Genomic DNA, 15,083 nt, shown 5'->3' with positions numbered 1-15,083 from the left:
GCACGGGTGTTGACTTTTTCAAAAATGACCTAAATTGAATTCCTTGTTATCGTGATCCTAAGGCTTAAATTGAATCGTTTGGTTGGTAATTTGCTAGATTCTATTGGTTCGGAGGCTTGTGTGAAAGGAAAAGCTGTGATTGAGCTTTGAGATCGGTTGTGGAATCGAGGTAAGTATTGTGGCTAACCTTAGCTTGAGGGAGTATGTATTGTTTCCTTATTTGCTACATGTTTAGTTGTTGAGTACGACGTATAGGTGAGGTGACGAGTATATATACGTTGTTGTCGGTTCATAGCATGCGAGTAAATTTTATACTTGTGACTTGTATTTCTTTATACGAACTATTCATGCTTAAACTGGTTATTCTTCATGTTAAACAAGTCTTATTATGTTTTCTTGGTATTGAATATTTGTTGAGTATTGACTCAAGTCGAGATTTATATTGTGAAGTTAAATATTGAAACGAGGCTGTTTAATGATGATTCCCTTGTTGGGTTGCTATTGTTTCTGCTCTTTGGGTGAGGAAGAGTGTAAAGCACGAAGGGTGATGTCGTGTATGTTTTGTGAGTGAGTGATAATGCATGAAGGGTGATGTCGTGCCATGTTATGAGAGAGTTAATGCACGAAGGGTGATGTCGTGCCATGTTATGAGAGAGTTAATACACGAAGGGTGATGCCGTGTCGTTTCTGTTGTTTCTTATGGTAAGGACGAGAGTAAAAGCACGAAGGGTGATGCCGTGCACATGTTACTATGTTATTATTTCCGTTGGTTCAAAGCATGATATTTACTATGTTTCTGTACTGTAATATTTTCAGAATTTGGCATTCCCTTTATCATGTTTTCCCCCTTTCCCGTTATTATCTGTTAGATTTCCATTATTATTGTTTTCTCGTATATAATTTAACTGCACAGGTTCATGTTTTTGTCGTGTCCAAGCCTCGTCACTACTTCGCCGAGGTTAGGCTCGACACTTACCAATATATGGGGTCGGTTGTACTGATACTGTACTGTGCACTTTTTGTGCAGATTTCGGTGTCGGACCTCGTGATTAGAGTTGGTTGCTGCCTTCAGTCCACATGAGACTCAAGGTAGATCAGCCGACATTCGCAGACCCTGGAGTCCCTTTCCCTCTATCTTAGTTTTTCCGTTTTCTTTCATTTTAAGGACAAATGTATTTCTTTTAAACCAGTATCTGTAGAAAATTCTTAGAAGTTCGTAGATTGTGACACCAGATCTTTTGGGTAGTCTTGTATTAGTGTTTTAAACTGTTATAAAAGTTCTGCACTTCATATTTGTTTAGTTTAAATCATTGTTAATTACTGTTTTGGTTTATGATTAAGTGTTAGAACTGTATCTGTTGGCTTGACGGGTTCGTGACAAGTTGGTATCAGAGCACTAAGCTACTTAGGTCTCACAATTCACGAACAGGCTTCGTAAAGTTTAGGGGATCGGTACCGGGCTCTGATACCAACTTGTCACGATTCGGATTTCCCACCGTCGGGATCGTGATAACACCTAACCTTACAATTGCTAGGCAAGCCACATATAAAATTAAATACGCTACTCTTTAAACGATTTGCTAAATGACAATAATTTAAGACATAACAATTTGATGAAAAGCGAAAGTTTATAATTATCAAAATATCTCAACATAACTACCCCTAAAATCTGGTGTCACAATTCACAAACTTCTAAGAGTCACTATAAACATTGACTGAAAGAAAAATACAGTTGTCTTTGAATTAAGGTGAAAATAGTGAACTAAAATAACTGGAAGGGGATTCCAGGGTCTGCGAACGCCGGCAGATCTACCTTGGGTCTCCTGTAGGACTGAAGGGAGCACTTCAACTCGGACCGGTACAAAAATCTCCACAGAATGTGCAGAGTGCAACATCAGTACAAACCGACCATATGTATTGGTAAGTGTCGAGCCTAAGCTCGACAAAGTAGTGACGAGGCTAGGACACGACAATAACATGAACCTATGCAATTAAATCATATACGAGAAAATAACAACAAGTAGAAATTACGTAGTTGATAACGGGAAAGGGGATAACATGCTGAGGGGGAGAAATAAAGTTATGGAAACAGTAACAATAAAGGAACGCAGTAAACAATATGCTTGCACCGATGAAAGTAATAAATATAGCAAAACAAGTGCACGACATCACCCTTCGTGATTTTACTCTCATCCTCGCCATAAGCAACAATAGAAACGGCACGACATCACCATTCGTGCTTTAACTCTCTCATAACATGGCACAGCATCACCCTTCGTGCATTAACACTCACAGAATATGGCACAGCATCACCCTTCGTGCACTATCACTCACAGAATATGGCACGACATCACCCTTCCTGCATTATCACTCACTCACAAAATATTGTACGACATCACTCTTCGTGTTTTAACACTCTCCCTTATCAAAACAATGAACAATAACAACAGGGAGATAGAAGATATCAAGAACCAGTCTTACTTCACATTCATTCCACAATACCAGTTTTAACTCTGAGTCAATACTCAATCGATACCAAATTCCGTAAAACATGATAAGAGTTGCTAAACAAATCTAATAACAAGTCTAAACGTGAAATATATGATCAAAACGTACAACAGTTACAAGAATGAGACTAACTCGCATGTTATGACCCGACAACAACGCATAGATACTCGTCACCTTACATATACATTGCACTCAACATCAAAACACATAGCAAATAAGCAAATAATACCTAATCCCTCAAGCCAGGGTTAGACCCAACACTTACCTCGCTCCAACGGCTAATTCAAAGCTCAAATACCGCTTTTCCCTTCACACTAGCCTCCGGATCGATAGAATCTAGTCATAGTTAACTTAATAACATCAATTATCGCTAAAGAAATCAGTTCCGATGCATAATTATAAGTAATATTTTTTCCAAAAGTCAAAAATCGACATCGAGCACGCTTGATCAAAACTCGAGGTTCGGAACAAAACTCATTCACTCAATTAACCCCGAGCCCAAATATATCATTAGTTTCAGAATCCAACCTCAAATCGAGATCTAAATCCCCAAATTGCAAAAAAAAAAAACCAATTCTACCAAAATTCCTAATTTCTACCATGAAAGACAAGATTTAGGGCTAGAAATCTAATGGGTGTTGATGAAAATGGGTTAAAGAACACAAACCTATGATTTGGTGTTGAAATCCCTCTTCAAGAATCTCCCTAGTTTGAGTTTTAATGGAAGAGATATGAAATTTTGAAGAAATCCCATCTTTGGTTCTGATTTTAAAACACTGGACAGACCTTAATCGCGTTCGCGAGAGGTCTGTCGTGTTCGCGAAGCTGCGGTCGGTCCGCGAATTAATGGGCGTGGCCGCGTAAATTTGGCCTTACCCACCGAGGTCCGCGAAGCCCTCCACCGCGGTCGCAAAATCCCACCACGGTCCACGAATTTTCCAGCGTGGCCGCACTCCTAGGTTCAGAGACCTGCAACTCTGCAACTATCCTACACCAGGTCTTTTCTAAGCCTAGACATCTGGTAGCCTATTCGATACTCACCCGAGCCCTCGGGGCTCCAAACCAAACATGCACACAAGTCTTAACACATCATATGAACTTGCGGGGGCGATCAAATCGCTAAAATAACACCCAAAACTACAGATTTAGCATCAAAATCAATGAAAATCTCAAGAACACTTAAAGTTTCTATTTTTACAACCGAGGGTCCGAATCACGTCATATAAACTCTGTTTCTCACCAAATTTCACAGGCAGGACTTAAAACCATATTAAACTTATACCGGGTTCCGAAACCAAAATACGGGCCTGATACCAACAAGACCAACCATTATTCAATTTCTAAAAACCATAATATTTTCAATTTAACAATTTTCTTCAAAAATTCATTTCTCGGGCTAGGAATCTCGGAATTCAATTCCGGGCATAAGCCCAAGTCCCATATTTTACTACGGACCTTCCGGGACCGTCGAAATACGGGCCCGGGCCCGTTTACTCAAAATGTTGACCGAAATCAAGCTAAATCAATTTTAAAGGCAAAACTTAGTATTTTCTCAAATTCTCACATAAAGGTTTTTCGGAAACGTGTCCGGACTGCGCACACAAATCGAGAAAAAATGAGGTTTTGAAGGCTTCGGAACCCCGAATTGGATTCTAAAACACGAGATGACCTTTTGGGTCATCACACCATAAAATAAAATAAGTAAAAGAATCACGTGCATCTATCTAAACTTTAATTGTTTATCTTCGTAAAATCAAAAAATATACAATCTTTTTGACATCGACAACAAGTAATGATCCATATTGATCATTCGCATAAACATATACTTTATCTTTTTATGCATAATATTTTACTCAAATCTTTGTTCTAACAATATTAATATTATTTTAAAAAATTATTTCTTACATGGCTTGGAATATGCGTGCAACGCACGTATCGAGAAAGTAGTATTTAAATAAGTTTAAAATAAGTTGTATTCTATGTGAATTCCACAAAAATGAGGCTACTAAATTGTATTCCAAATCCATACTCAAGAGTCGTCAAATATAAAGCAAGCAATTTGGTTGGACGAATCTTTACTTCCCTTTTGTATGTATATCAAACTTCCTACGAATCTCATGTACATTAAATCCATAACTAAGCTCTTTTATTACATTATGTGGATGTTCATATATTTTCTATTGTTTAAAATAAAGTTGGATAATAAATTTTATTACTGCTTTGCTTTCTTCAAGTGTTCTTGAATCTCGGAAGTAGAATATATAAGAAATGCGTGCGTATATAGAGAGTAATGCAATTTTATGATGAGGAGATATGCAATCACTTTGAACAAGACAATTTTCAGCAATATTATATGATGAATTATGGAGTCGAATAACTATACTGCATATGTACAAAACACAGCTATTCAGCAAACAAATCCTCCCATCTCCCATTTTAGCAGTGGGCAGAATTGGACAAATTGTAACCTCATGAGACATGATTACACCAACTAAAAAACTTTAATTGAAGAAAAAATGTGTGGTTTTGAAGCTAAAATTAATTTGAAGGATAATAAGCAGTTCGGCAGACCATGAGTGAAAGGTGTAAAATGATGAATTATGCCACATTTCAAATGTCAGTATCAACTCCAATTTTTTCTTCTGGCCACAACCCACACAAAAATCTTAACAAGTATTCCAGCTCTGGAATTTTCCAATTTTCCTTCTCCGAGAAACAAATGTTCCATTAACGCAATCCAAAGGCACATTTATACCAGAGAATCAGTAAAGAAGCAAGCAAGAGATAGTCTAATATCGGAATGTGATTCGTGCACTTTTGTTATAAACGCAAAATAGTACACTCTCCTCCAATTTATGGCAACAACCATGAGCTGTGGCTTTTGTCTCTTGAGGAACCATCCTAATGCCACTCTACCCGATAACTGATGATTGCCAAGGCTTGAAAGAATAAATCCTATAAAGTGCATGCCTTTTCAAGAAGATGGCTTCCTTTAATCGGATCAGGTTGACCTTCCCTTACTGATAAGCGGAACATGTAAGCAAAGCTTCAATAGCAGATTACGGAAGCATTAAGTAAAAGGATGACACAGAACAGGAGAAGGTGGATCATATAAATACACTGGCAAATCTCTAAAGAATATGGCACCTGAACCTCCATCACTGACACTGTTGCTCTGGATATTAAATGGCACATTGAAGAATCTCCCTAGCTGACTAAACCAGAGATGCAAACCCGGGGGCAATCATGAAGTGAAATGCTCATTTGAGCTTCTCCCATCTCATGTTGAAAACACTCAGCAAGCGGAAACAAAAGGATGCTTGCAGTATTGGATCTCAAAGAACTAGAAATTTCCTTGCTTCTCACCATAGGGCTCCTGACAGCATGCGATGCTTACTTTTCTGCAGCGTCATTAGAATCCTGTAATAAGTCATCATTGGCTGAAGCAGTGATGCTGGATTCCTCTCCAGAGTTTCCCATAGATGAATGGCATTGTGACTCCACAAGTAAATTTCCAGATGATGCAGGATTGCACAGCATGGAATGAGGCAGTGATTGCAGGAAGTTGAAGTAAGCATATTTGATATCAAATCGCATGTCACACCCTGTCCAACAAACAGCAGTTTAGTTACCATTACCCTTGGAAAGGAAAGAACAAAGATGAGAAAAGGCTTTCTTTTTCTGTCCGTTTTTCTTCCTTTCAGTTTTTGTTAAATAGGCTGGTATTTAAGATTCTTACAGTAGTTTACAGCAATGGTGAGTCCTCTACTGTCTGGGCTCTGTCTAACATGGTGAAACCACATGCTTGGCCTGTATAATATGTGTAAAAGAGAAATATGGTTAATTAACACCACTAGGTAAAGCTACCATCCATACGGCATCAAGAAATGCATGGAACTTTTTAAGAAGCCCCAAAAATATTTTCTGATACACAAATAGTAGAGCAGGTATTGGGCAGGTTTTCTCGGTTTGTTACCAAATTACCGAATTTTTCAGATGCAAATCAAGAACTGAACCGGATTACCAAATTACCAGAACCAAACTGAAAGTTCGGTTCATCTCATTTGGTTTTTACAGAATTATGAACAGCCTTAGCCATCCAGAACACAATGAAACATGCTAAACACGTACACTAGAAAAATACTCAAGTCAATTTTCAATTTCAATATTTCAACTGCATAGCAGATCTCTTTCCACCAAGGAAAGTGTAGACTCTTACATTCTTTCTCCTGCTTGATGCCAGGAAGAGAGGATAAATATTGCATCACAGGAAATTATACAAGCATGACGAATAAAAGGAATGGTAATCGTCCAAACAAAGATGAATATAAAAAGGAGATGACTCCCCGTTATTCGATGGAAAGCACATTTTTTGCTGACTTTAATGGAGTAAAAAAAGGACAGCCTGGTGCACTAAGCTCCCGCTATGCCCCGGGGAAGGGCTGACTTTAATGGAGTATAGATAAGAATTTAGATTCTTAATTTGTGGAAAGCGGAATGGCATTCGAGCTGTCGGGGAGAATAATGAAAAAGGTCCACAAGCAATTCATATTGAGTTTGTCCTTGCTACCTATCTCTCCGTGGCCAGTACAAGCTTCAGCTAGACATTGCACTGTCTCCATCCCATTTTGCTAATCGGGTTTATTCATTGCAGTGAGAATAAAGTAAGATCAATTAATTGTTTGAGTTTTGGAATTCTAGCCCAAATATATCTAGTAAAAACTTAGGGGCTAGTTAAAAACGAAATTCAAAATTCTTAAAATAATACACTAGAATGAGAAATAAATTTGTTGACAAAACCAAAAGTTTGCAAAATTTGAGGAAATTCTCAAAAGCCAAAGCTTAAGACAACAACAAACAACGACAACAACCCAGTGAAATCCCAAAAGTGGGGTCTGGGGAGGGTAGTGTGTACGCAGACCTTACCCCAACCCCGATGGAGTATAGAGGCTGTTTCTGAAAGACCCTTGGCTCAAGAAGACAGAAAAGACAAGAAGAGAAGGGACCGGTGTTGTGAAAAGCGCTCGCTTTAGCGCTTAAAGCGCGAAGCGAAGTGGACCATCAGGCGCATCTCTGATGTGAAGCGTAGCAGGTTATATAATGCGGGCGCTTCTCCAAAAAAGAAAGCGTAAAAGCGAAAAAAGCGACAGAAGCGAGCGCTTCTACATATAAACGGCTGCCAACGTTATTAAATTAAAAGGGCTCTCTTTTTTTAAAAGACCATCGAGCAGCAGAGAACAACAGGCGACTAAGGTTCCCATTTTCTGCACTTTTCAACTTCAAGTTTATCAAGTTCAAGCAGGTACGCGACCTCCTCCTCCTCCTCTTCTTTTTCTTCTTTTTCTTTCCATGTTTCAGTCTCAAAATAGCAGCAAAATGCTGGCTAAATTTTTTTTTCCGTTCAGTTCTTCTTTTTCTCATTCTCTTCTTCTTCTTTTTCTTTCACTGTTTCACTCTTAAATTGCAGAGAAATGCTGCCCAATTTTTTTCGTTTCAGTTACTGGCTTACTGCCATTTTTTTGGTATACTTATTACCATTTTTTTCATATCATTTATTCTTTGTTCTTATTGCCTTTTTTATGTGTTATTCAGTTGTTCTTTTAATGGCACCAAAAGAAGATAGAAAAGAGCAGGTTTGAGCTTATTCTGTAAGAGTTAACAAGACCAACAAAATGGCAATTAGATGTCTTTTTTGTGATAAGATTTCGAATAGGGGAATCCATCGTCAAAAATTTCATCTAATCGGTGGTGATCCAAATGTCGCATCTTGTCCTAAAGTTCCGCCGCATGTAAAGAAAGAAATGAAAGCATATCTTCAAAAAAAAAAAAAGAGAGTTAAAAACTCAAATACATCATGAACAAGAACAACTACATAATCTTGATGATGACGATGATGAAATAGAAGAAGGTGACGATGGTTCGTCGCTTCCATTAAAATCACAAAAGCGGGGAAGGATAAAAACAATGTCTTCAAGTTGTGGATCTACTGGTAAGACCAGTATTTTTTAGAGCGAGAAGCGCAAAAAAGCGACAAGGGCTCGCCTCGCTTCAAAAGCGAAGTGCACGCTTCATTGAAGTGAAGCGCAATTCTTAAAAAACATAATGTAAACCTTGCAAAGAGACAATATAAATAATCAAAAAGTTCAATTTAAAAACTTAAAAGTAGGTACCACAAAATCCTCCATAAACCATACGACAAGCAAAATCAAAACCACTAAATTACTAGAATCAACATCTTATTCTTCTACTCTAATTATTCTTCTTCAAGATTGTCAAAATCTTGAATTTCTCTATTATCTTCATATTGCTCGTCATCTCCTTCCCCCTTCTCTTCCTCTTCCTCTTCCTCTTCATAATCACTTTCATCTTCATCAATTAGGGATTGACATGTAGTAGCCACACTTTTTCTCTTCCTATTTGAGCTTGAACTTGAAGTATTTCCCCTTAAACCATAAGGGTTCTCCCCAACTCCACTAGCCTCCGCAACTTCACCCCAAGTGAAATTAGAGTCGCCTTCAAATACTTCTTCATCTTCACAATTTTCGGGGACTCCGGTTAGCCACTCACTAGCCTTATCAATATTGTTCAAAAGAATTGGATCAATTAGATTGCGGTGGTTGTAGCGACGTCTCAATACTCTATTGTATTTTATGAACACTAGATTATAGAGGCGCTTCAAGGTTAGCCGATTCCTCTTCTTCGTATGAATCTACTAACGAGATGTGTCGACTAACTAGTAGGAGTTACGACAATTGAGATATAATTTACTTTATCTCAAAACACGAAATCATTCTTTTTAGTTCTCACGTGTTGAAAAATGCTCCAGTTCCTTTCACATTTGGATGAACTATAAGTTAAACTTAGAACTTTGATGGCGAAAGTCTGAAAATCCGAAGTCTCTGCACCATATTGGTCCCACCACTCAACTATAAAAGTGAAAAACATATTGAAGAGTTAATAAGTATAAAAAATACATTAAAAGTTAGAACTATAAAATATAGAAGCACTCGATCACCTTGCGACTTCGTCTTTCTTTGTTTAATAGCCAGTCGCAGCTTAAAAAGTCCTTCACCTGCCTTGTAAATAGCAAACTGATCTACTATCTTTTCTTCCAACTCTTCATCTTGGGTCAACTTAATATCACACTCGTGGAATCCCTTCCACACTTTTTTAGCCAGTGAATTATTCTCATACTGATCATAAAATAGTGACGGGTTCAGAATAAGTCCAGCTTCATGCAAAGGTCGATGAAGTTGCTCCGTCCATCTTGAATCAATGATCTAAAAGACCTTTGCATATTTCTGCTCACCAGCGAATGATGCTTGAATAACCTCATTGGCCCTATCCATAGCTTCATAGAGGTAGCCCATTGGTGATTTTTGCTCCCCATCCACCAAACGGAGTACTCTAATCAAAGGGCCACCAATTTTAAGAGCACGAAGGACATTATTCCAAAAAGAATAATGCGTGCAGATTCTTTCCCCCAGCTTCCTTTGCAAATTTACTCTTGTTCCATTCCTCTGAAATGAACAACTTTCTCAAATTGGCTTTTTGCAAGTGGATACTATGCAAAGTCAAGAAAGCAGTGGCGAACCTTGTCTTGCCCAATTTCACCAAAATTTTTTGCTTGGTGAATCTTCTCATCATATTCAATAACAAGGGTCGCTGAGCAATATAAGAATGTATCCTAACGCCCTGGCCAAAAATTGTAGAGAAGGGTTTTTCCTTGAAAATGTCCCCGAACATTAAGTTGATACAATGAGCCGCACATGGAGTTCAATAGACATTTGGGTACGCTCCTTGCACCATACCACCCGCTTTAACATTTTTCACTCGCATTATCAGTGACCACTTGAACAACATTGCTTGGGACAATCTTTTCAATGGTGTTCTGAAACAAGGTGAACATTTTGATGTGGTTAGTGGACGCGTCGCTAGCATTAATCGACTCAAGAAACAAACTTCCCTTGAGAGAATTCACCAACACATTAATAATCATTTTTCTAATTCTTGTCGTCCACTTATCCATCATAATGGAGCATCCACTTCTTTATTTAGATAAGGACCTCTGATTTCATGATAAGTGGGAGGCTTCATTCCAGGTCCATATTGACCAACGATATCAATAAAGTCTCTATAAGTGTCAATTTAGTTGACACAATTGAAAAGGAGCCCAGCATCACAGACCTATCATGCAGAAGCTTTAACTTTTGGAGACATTATTGAGGTCGTACACCAATATGGTCCAGGAATGAAACCTCCAACTTATCATGAAATTAGAGGTCCATATCTAAAAAAGGAGGTGGAAGAGGCTAACAAAATCATGGAGGAGCACAAAGCAGAATGGAACTAGTTTGGTTATTCCATTATGATGGATAAGTGGACGACAAGAAATGGAAAAATGATCATCAATATCTTGGTGAATTCTCCTAAGGAAGCTTATTTCTTGAGTCCATTGATGCAAGCAACTCTTCTACTGATTCAACCAAAATGTACTCCTTGTTCAAGAGTACAATAGACTCTATTGGAGCAGAAAATGTTGTTCAAATTGTTACGGACAACGCCAGTAAAAATGTTAAAGCTGGTGATTTGATGTCTGTAGCGTACCCGCATATTTATTGGACTTCGTGTGCAGCACATTGCATTAATTTGATCTTCAGTGACATTTTCAAGGAAAGACCCTTCAGTTCAGTCTTTAATCAGGCAATTGGAGTGCATTCTTATATTGCTCAAAGGCCTTTGCTATTGAATATGACGAAGAGATTCACTAAACAAAGAAGCTTGGTTAAACCTGCAAAGACAAGATTTGCTACCACTTTCTTGACTTTGCATAGGATGTATGAGCAAAAAAGCAATTTGAAGAAGTTGTTTGTTTCAGATGAGTACACTAATAGTGCCTATGGAAGGAAAGCTCGAGGGAGAGAATCTGCAGATGTTATGCTTTCTACTGCATTCTGGAATAATGTGGTTCATGCATTGAAGATTGGTGGTCCTTTAATTAAAGTGCTTCGTTTGGTGGATGGGGAGCAAAGACCATCAATGAGCTACTTTTACGAAGCAATGGATAGGGCAAGGAGGCTATTCGAGACTGTTTTAGTGATTAAAAAAAACGTCGTTGAGATCATAGATAAAAGGTGGACATTAGATTCATCGCCCTTTGCATGCAGCTGGACTTGTTTTGAACCTGGAACTGTTTTATGACAATGAAGAGAGGATTATAGGAGATGAAAAATTGTTGAATGAACACATTGAATGTATTGAGAAGTTGATACAAGAATCCGTGCAAGATAAAATTGTAGAGCAATTTAGTACTTATAGGAATGCTGAGCAACTTTTTGGAAAAAACATGGCTATTAGACAAAGAAAGATGAAGTCTCCAGGTGAGCGAGTGCTTATATGTTGCTTTATAGTTAATAAGTTATTTCTTTATAAATATTATGTTTTGAATATTTGTTCTACTTCTACAGTTGAATGGTGGAAGCAATATGGTCATTCCACTCCAAAATTACAAAAGTTTGCCGTCAAAGTTCCAAGTCTAACGTGTAGCTCATCCGGGTGTGAAAGGAATTGAAGCGTATTTGAACATGAAAGAACTAAGAAGAAAGATTTAGTATATTGAGATAATTAAATTATATCTCAATTGTCCTAATCTTACTAATTATTTATTATTTGCATATTCATACCAAAAAGAGGAACAAACTAACCTTGAAGCGTCTCAATGATCTAGTCTTCATGAAGTACAAAGAACATTGAGGCGTCGTTACAACACTCGCAATAAAATTGATCCAATTAGTTTGGACAACATCGATGTGCTAATGAATGAATAACTAGAGTTCCAGAAGATCATGCAGTCTCAAAAAATCATGCAGATGAAGAAGTATTTGAGGAACTTCTAATTGCACTTGGGGTGATGTTGCGGAGGCACGTGGAATTGGGGAGAGGATTTATGGTTTGAGGGGGAGTACTTCAACTACAAGCTCCCAAGGGAAACGAAGCAGCTACTTTGCCCCTAGTTGATAATGTGCAATAACTCTTAAACTAGCACCCAAAGAGATGACTCACTGAACTTTTTTTCTTTCTCTGGACTGGGGGATGAAAAGTGAGGCAAATGCTCAAGCTACATTGAGAAACATCAAGGTTACCAACTATGTAAAATGCATTCTAGAGATCAATGATTGGACCTAGTGTTGGCGAGGGGAACATTGAAACTAAATGAGAAAAAAATGTAAATGATACTCCTGAAACTTACAAGTAAAGAATCTCGCCCGCCTTGACTGTAACTTCAAATGGTTTTGGTCCATCAAAATATAAGGGAAACTGGGCCATTTCCTTCTCCTTCAACTCAGGTGAAGGGTATGGATTAACACTGCACCATGGCACATATCTCACTGGTTCCTCCAGTTCCAAAGAGAATTCCCCAGTATCCTATAATACCAGAAAGCAGCAGAACACATATCAGCACAGTATAACAGTACATTGTACTGAAATTCAAGTTTCCTGAAACAAATTATAACCATTGCAGCTCATCATATACATCACAAAACACTACAAATGACTCCTACAACTCATACAGAAAACCCAATAAAACTACAAGTACATAATACATGAAAGAAAAAAAGGAACCTGAACATTGGGATACTGCTATAACACCGCCATAACATTGCTAATTTATGAGTAACGGTGTAAGTTTTCTCCTATTTCCAAGAATGAATAAAGGTTACAATTAGGATTGCTTTAAGCCACTTGATCTTCTAAGCTACTTGTTATAACACAATATACATATACCACATATTTCTTCTGTGCCTTTTTATATGATACTCTTTTTTTTAGGTCCATCCCACCCACCCCCACAACCCCAAAAAAAAAGATTTTGACAACTTTCTATATTTGGAAAAAATTCTTCAACTTTATAATTTTTCATTGCAACCCATCAGCACATATACATCATAAAGGGCTAGAAAGTCATACAATCTTACAATTCACATATAAAAATCCACCAAAACTTCACTTCAACTACATAACATATGAATACGTTAAAGAACAGGACATTATACTGAAATTCAAGTTCTCCAAAAATTAATGACCACCAAATTGAACTTCCATGCCGAACCATCAACACATATACATCACAAAGTGCTATAATCGGAACAAACATCTCATTCATATATAAAAACCCAACATATTTATAAGAAATTAATACAAGAAAGAAAAGAATGTTGAACAAAATTGCTAATTCTGTGGAAACCCATCGACACATATATACCATTTGTCTAAAAATTATACTATGTATGTAGAAAATTATACCGCATATATAGGTCAAAATTTTTGAACATCCTTAATTAAATTCCTAACTTTGCCACTGAACGCACTCATTTCCTAGAATTTCACACATAAAAACTGAACCAAAGTTCAAGCACATAACTTACGAGCACATTAAAGAATATATGAAACCTGGGAGTAGTGGTAATTGGCAGCAGGATACGGACGAATATACATCCTGTGAACATCAGTAGGAGGAAGAAGTAAAAAATGCTTCTCCCCAGAAACAACAGCATATATGTTCTCATAATGATCCTTATGAAATGAAGTTTCAGACAAATCATTACCAATCCAAAGGTTCACAGCTTCAGGCAAACACCCAAGAGCCTCAGAAGCCCAAGTAAACTCAAGGTCACAATCGTGACTCAAAGGCCCATACTCACTACGAAAACAATCATTCTGCTGCTGTAGATAACCCACACAATTTGGGTCCGATTCTAAGACCCGCGTCAAAGCATCAGGAAAAGGGATACGTTGAACTTTAGCAGAGGCGAAACAAGTAATGGAAGTAGTGGGGTGTGGGGTAAGTGCATCAGCTTTGCCTGTAGGGGTGAGATGAAGCGAAACAGAGGAGGAAGAGAGAGTATTGAGGAGATAAGGGGTGGAATGCCAGAGATTGGTGGCTGGCCAGTGGTTTATGGCGTTGGAAATGAGGCAGGGTTTGTTGGGGGAGACGTAATCGCGGAGGAATTGGAGAGGGGTGGGTGGGGAAGAGAGGAGGTCAATATGGGTGCTGGAGCCTAGGCTTAGATCTCGAACTTCTTGCCAGAGGTTTTCGACGGGTTCTTCCATGGCTGTGCTTAAAGCCTTAAACCCTCACCAATGGGAAATGTGTGCTATATTGCTATTTTCATTTTTTTTTTGTAGTCTAGTTTTTGAGGCTATTTGGCAAAGAATATAAAAATATTATCAGAAAGCGAAATGGTTTCCTGACCACTTAAATTTGACGGAGTTTTAAAAGCCGATACATAAACTTATAACTTTCCCATTTGAACACTCGAACTTATTTTTTCCATAACTAATAAATACATTTGACCATTGATCATGCCCATGTGGCGTCAGTTGGTCCTAATCAGCAGCCCGCGTGAGGAACACGACGCACAGGAGCGTGAAAACCCCCCTTCCCAACGCCCAACAGTACAAAATGGGTTGTGTTTAATTGTGTTCTTATTTATTCCTTTTAAAGTACCCCCTTCCTCCATTTTTAAAAATCTGAAGCTCCATTTTCAATTTTTTTTCTTCATTTTTTCAGACCG

General features: G+C 38.0%; 1 protein-coding gene across 2 annotated transcripts; it reads right to left on the bottom strand.

The window, feature by feature from the left end:
* Nucleotides 1-4,914: 4,914 nt before the first annotated feature.
* LOC104228240 (lysine-specific demethylase JMJ32) lies at nucleotides 4,915-14,656 on the bottom strand. 2 transcript variants are annotated; one of them, XR_711300.2, is made up of 5 exons: nucleotides 13,960-14,656; nucleotides 12,758-12,933; nucleotides 6,248-6,318; nucleotides 5,656-6,113; nucleotides 4,915-5,554 (listed from the first exon to the last, which is right to left on the bottom strand). XR_711300.2 is itself a non-coding variant. In XM_009780676.2 (4 exons), the coding sequence occupies exons 1-4, from the start codon at nucleotides 14,617-14,619 to the stop codon at nucleotides 5,902-5,904; spliced, it is 1,119 nt and encodes a 372-aa protein (XP_009778978.1). In that variant the 5' UTR covers nucleotides 14,620-14,656; the 3' UTR covers nucleotides 4,915-5,901. The 2 variants fall into 2 exon arrangements, 1 of the variants encoding a protein (XP_009778978.1); XM_009780676.2 differs by having other exon boundaries at nucleotides 4,915-6,113.
* Between the last annotated feature and the right edge of the window lie 427 nt (nucleotides 14,657-15,083).

The sequence above is a fragment of the Nicotiana sylvestris genome, chromosome 8 (assembly GCF_000393655.2).
Source record: "Nicotiana sylvestris chromosome 8, ASM39365v2, whole genome shotgun sequence".
NCBI lineage: Eukaryota > Viridiplantae > Streptophyta > Magnoliopsida > Solanales > Solanaceae > Nicotiana > Nicotiana sylvestris.
Note: the sequence above shows the minus strand (reverse complement) of the source record. Positions and strands in the feature narration are given on the sequence as shown.

Bases quoted from the DNA above. Each gene is read 5' to 3' on its own strand.
- LOC104228240 (XM_009780676.2), bottom strand. From the start codon at position 14,619: ATGGAAGAACCCGTCGAAAACCTCTGGCAAGAAGTTCGAGATCTAAGC. The intron at 12,934-13,959 runs GTTTCATATATT...CTGGTATTATAG, and splicing joins CCAATTACCACTACTCCCAG to GATACTGGGGAATTCTCTTT. The intron at 6,114-6,247 runs GTAAGAATCTTA...TTTGTTGGACAG, and splicing joins CACCATTGCTGTAAACTACT to GGTGTGACATGCGATTTGAT.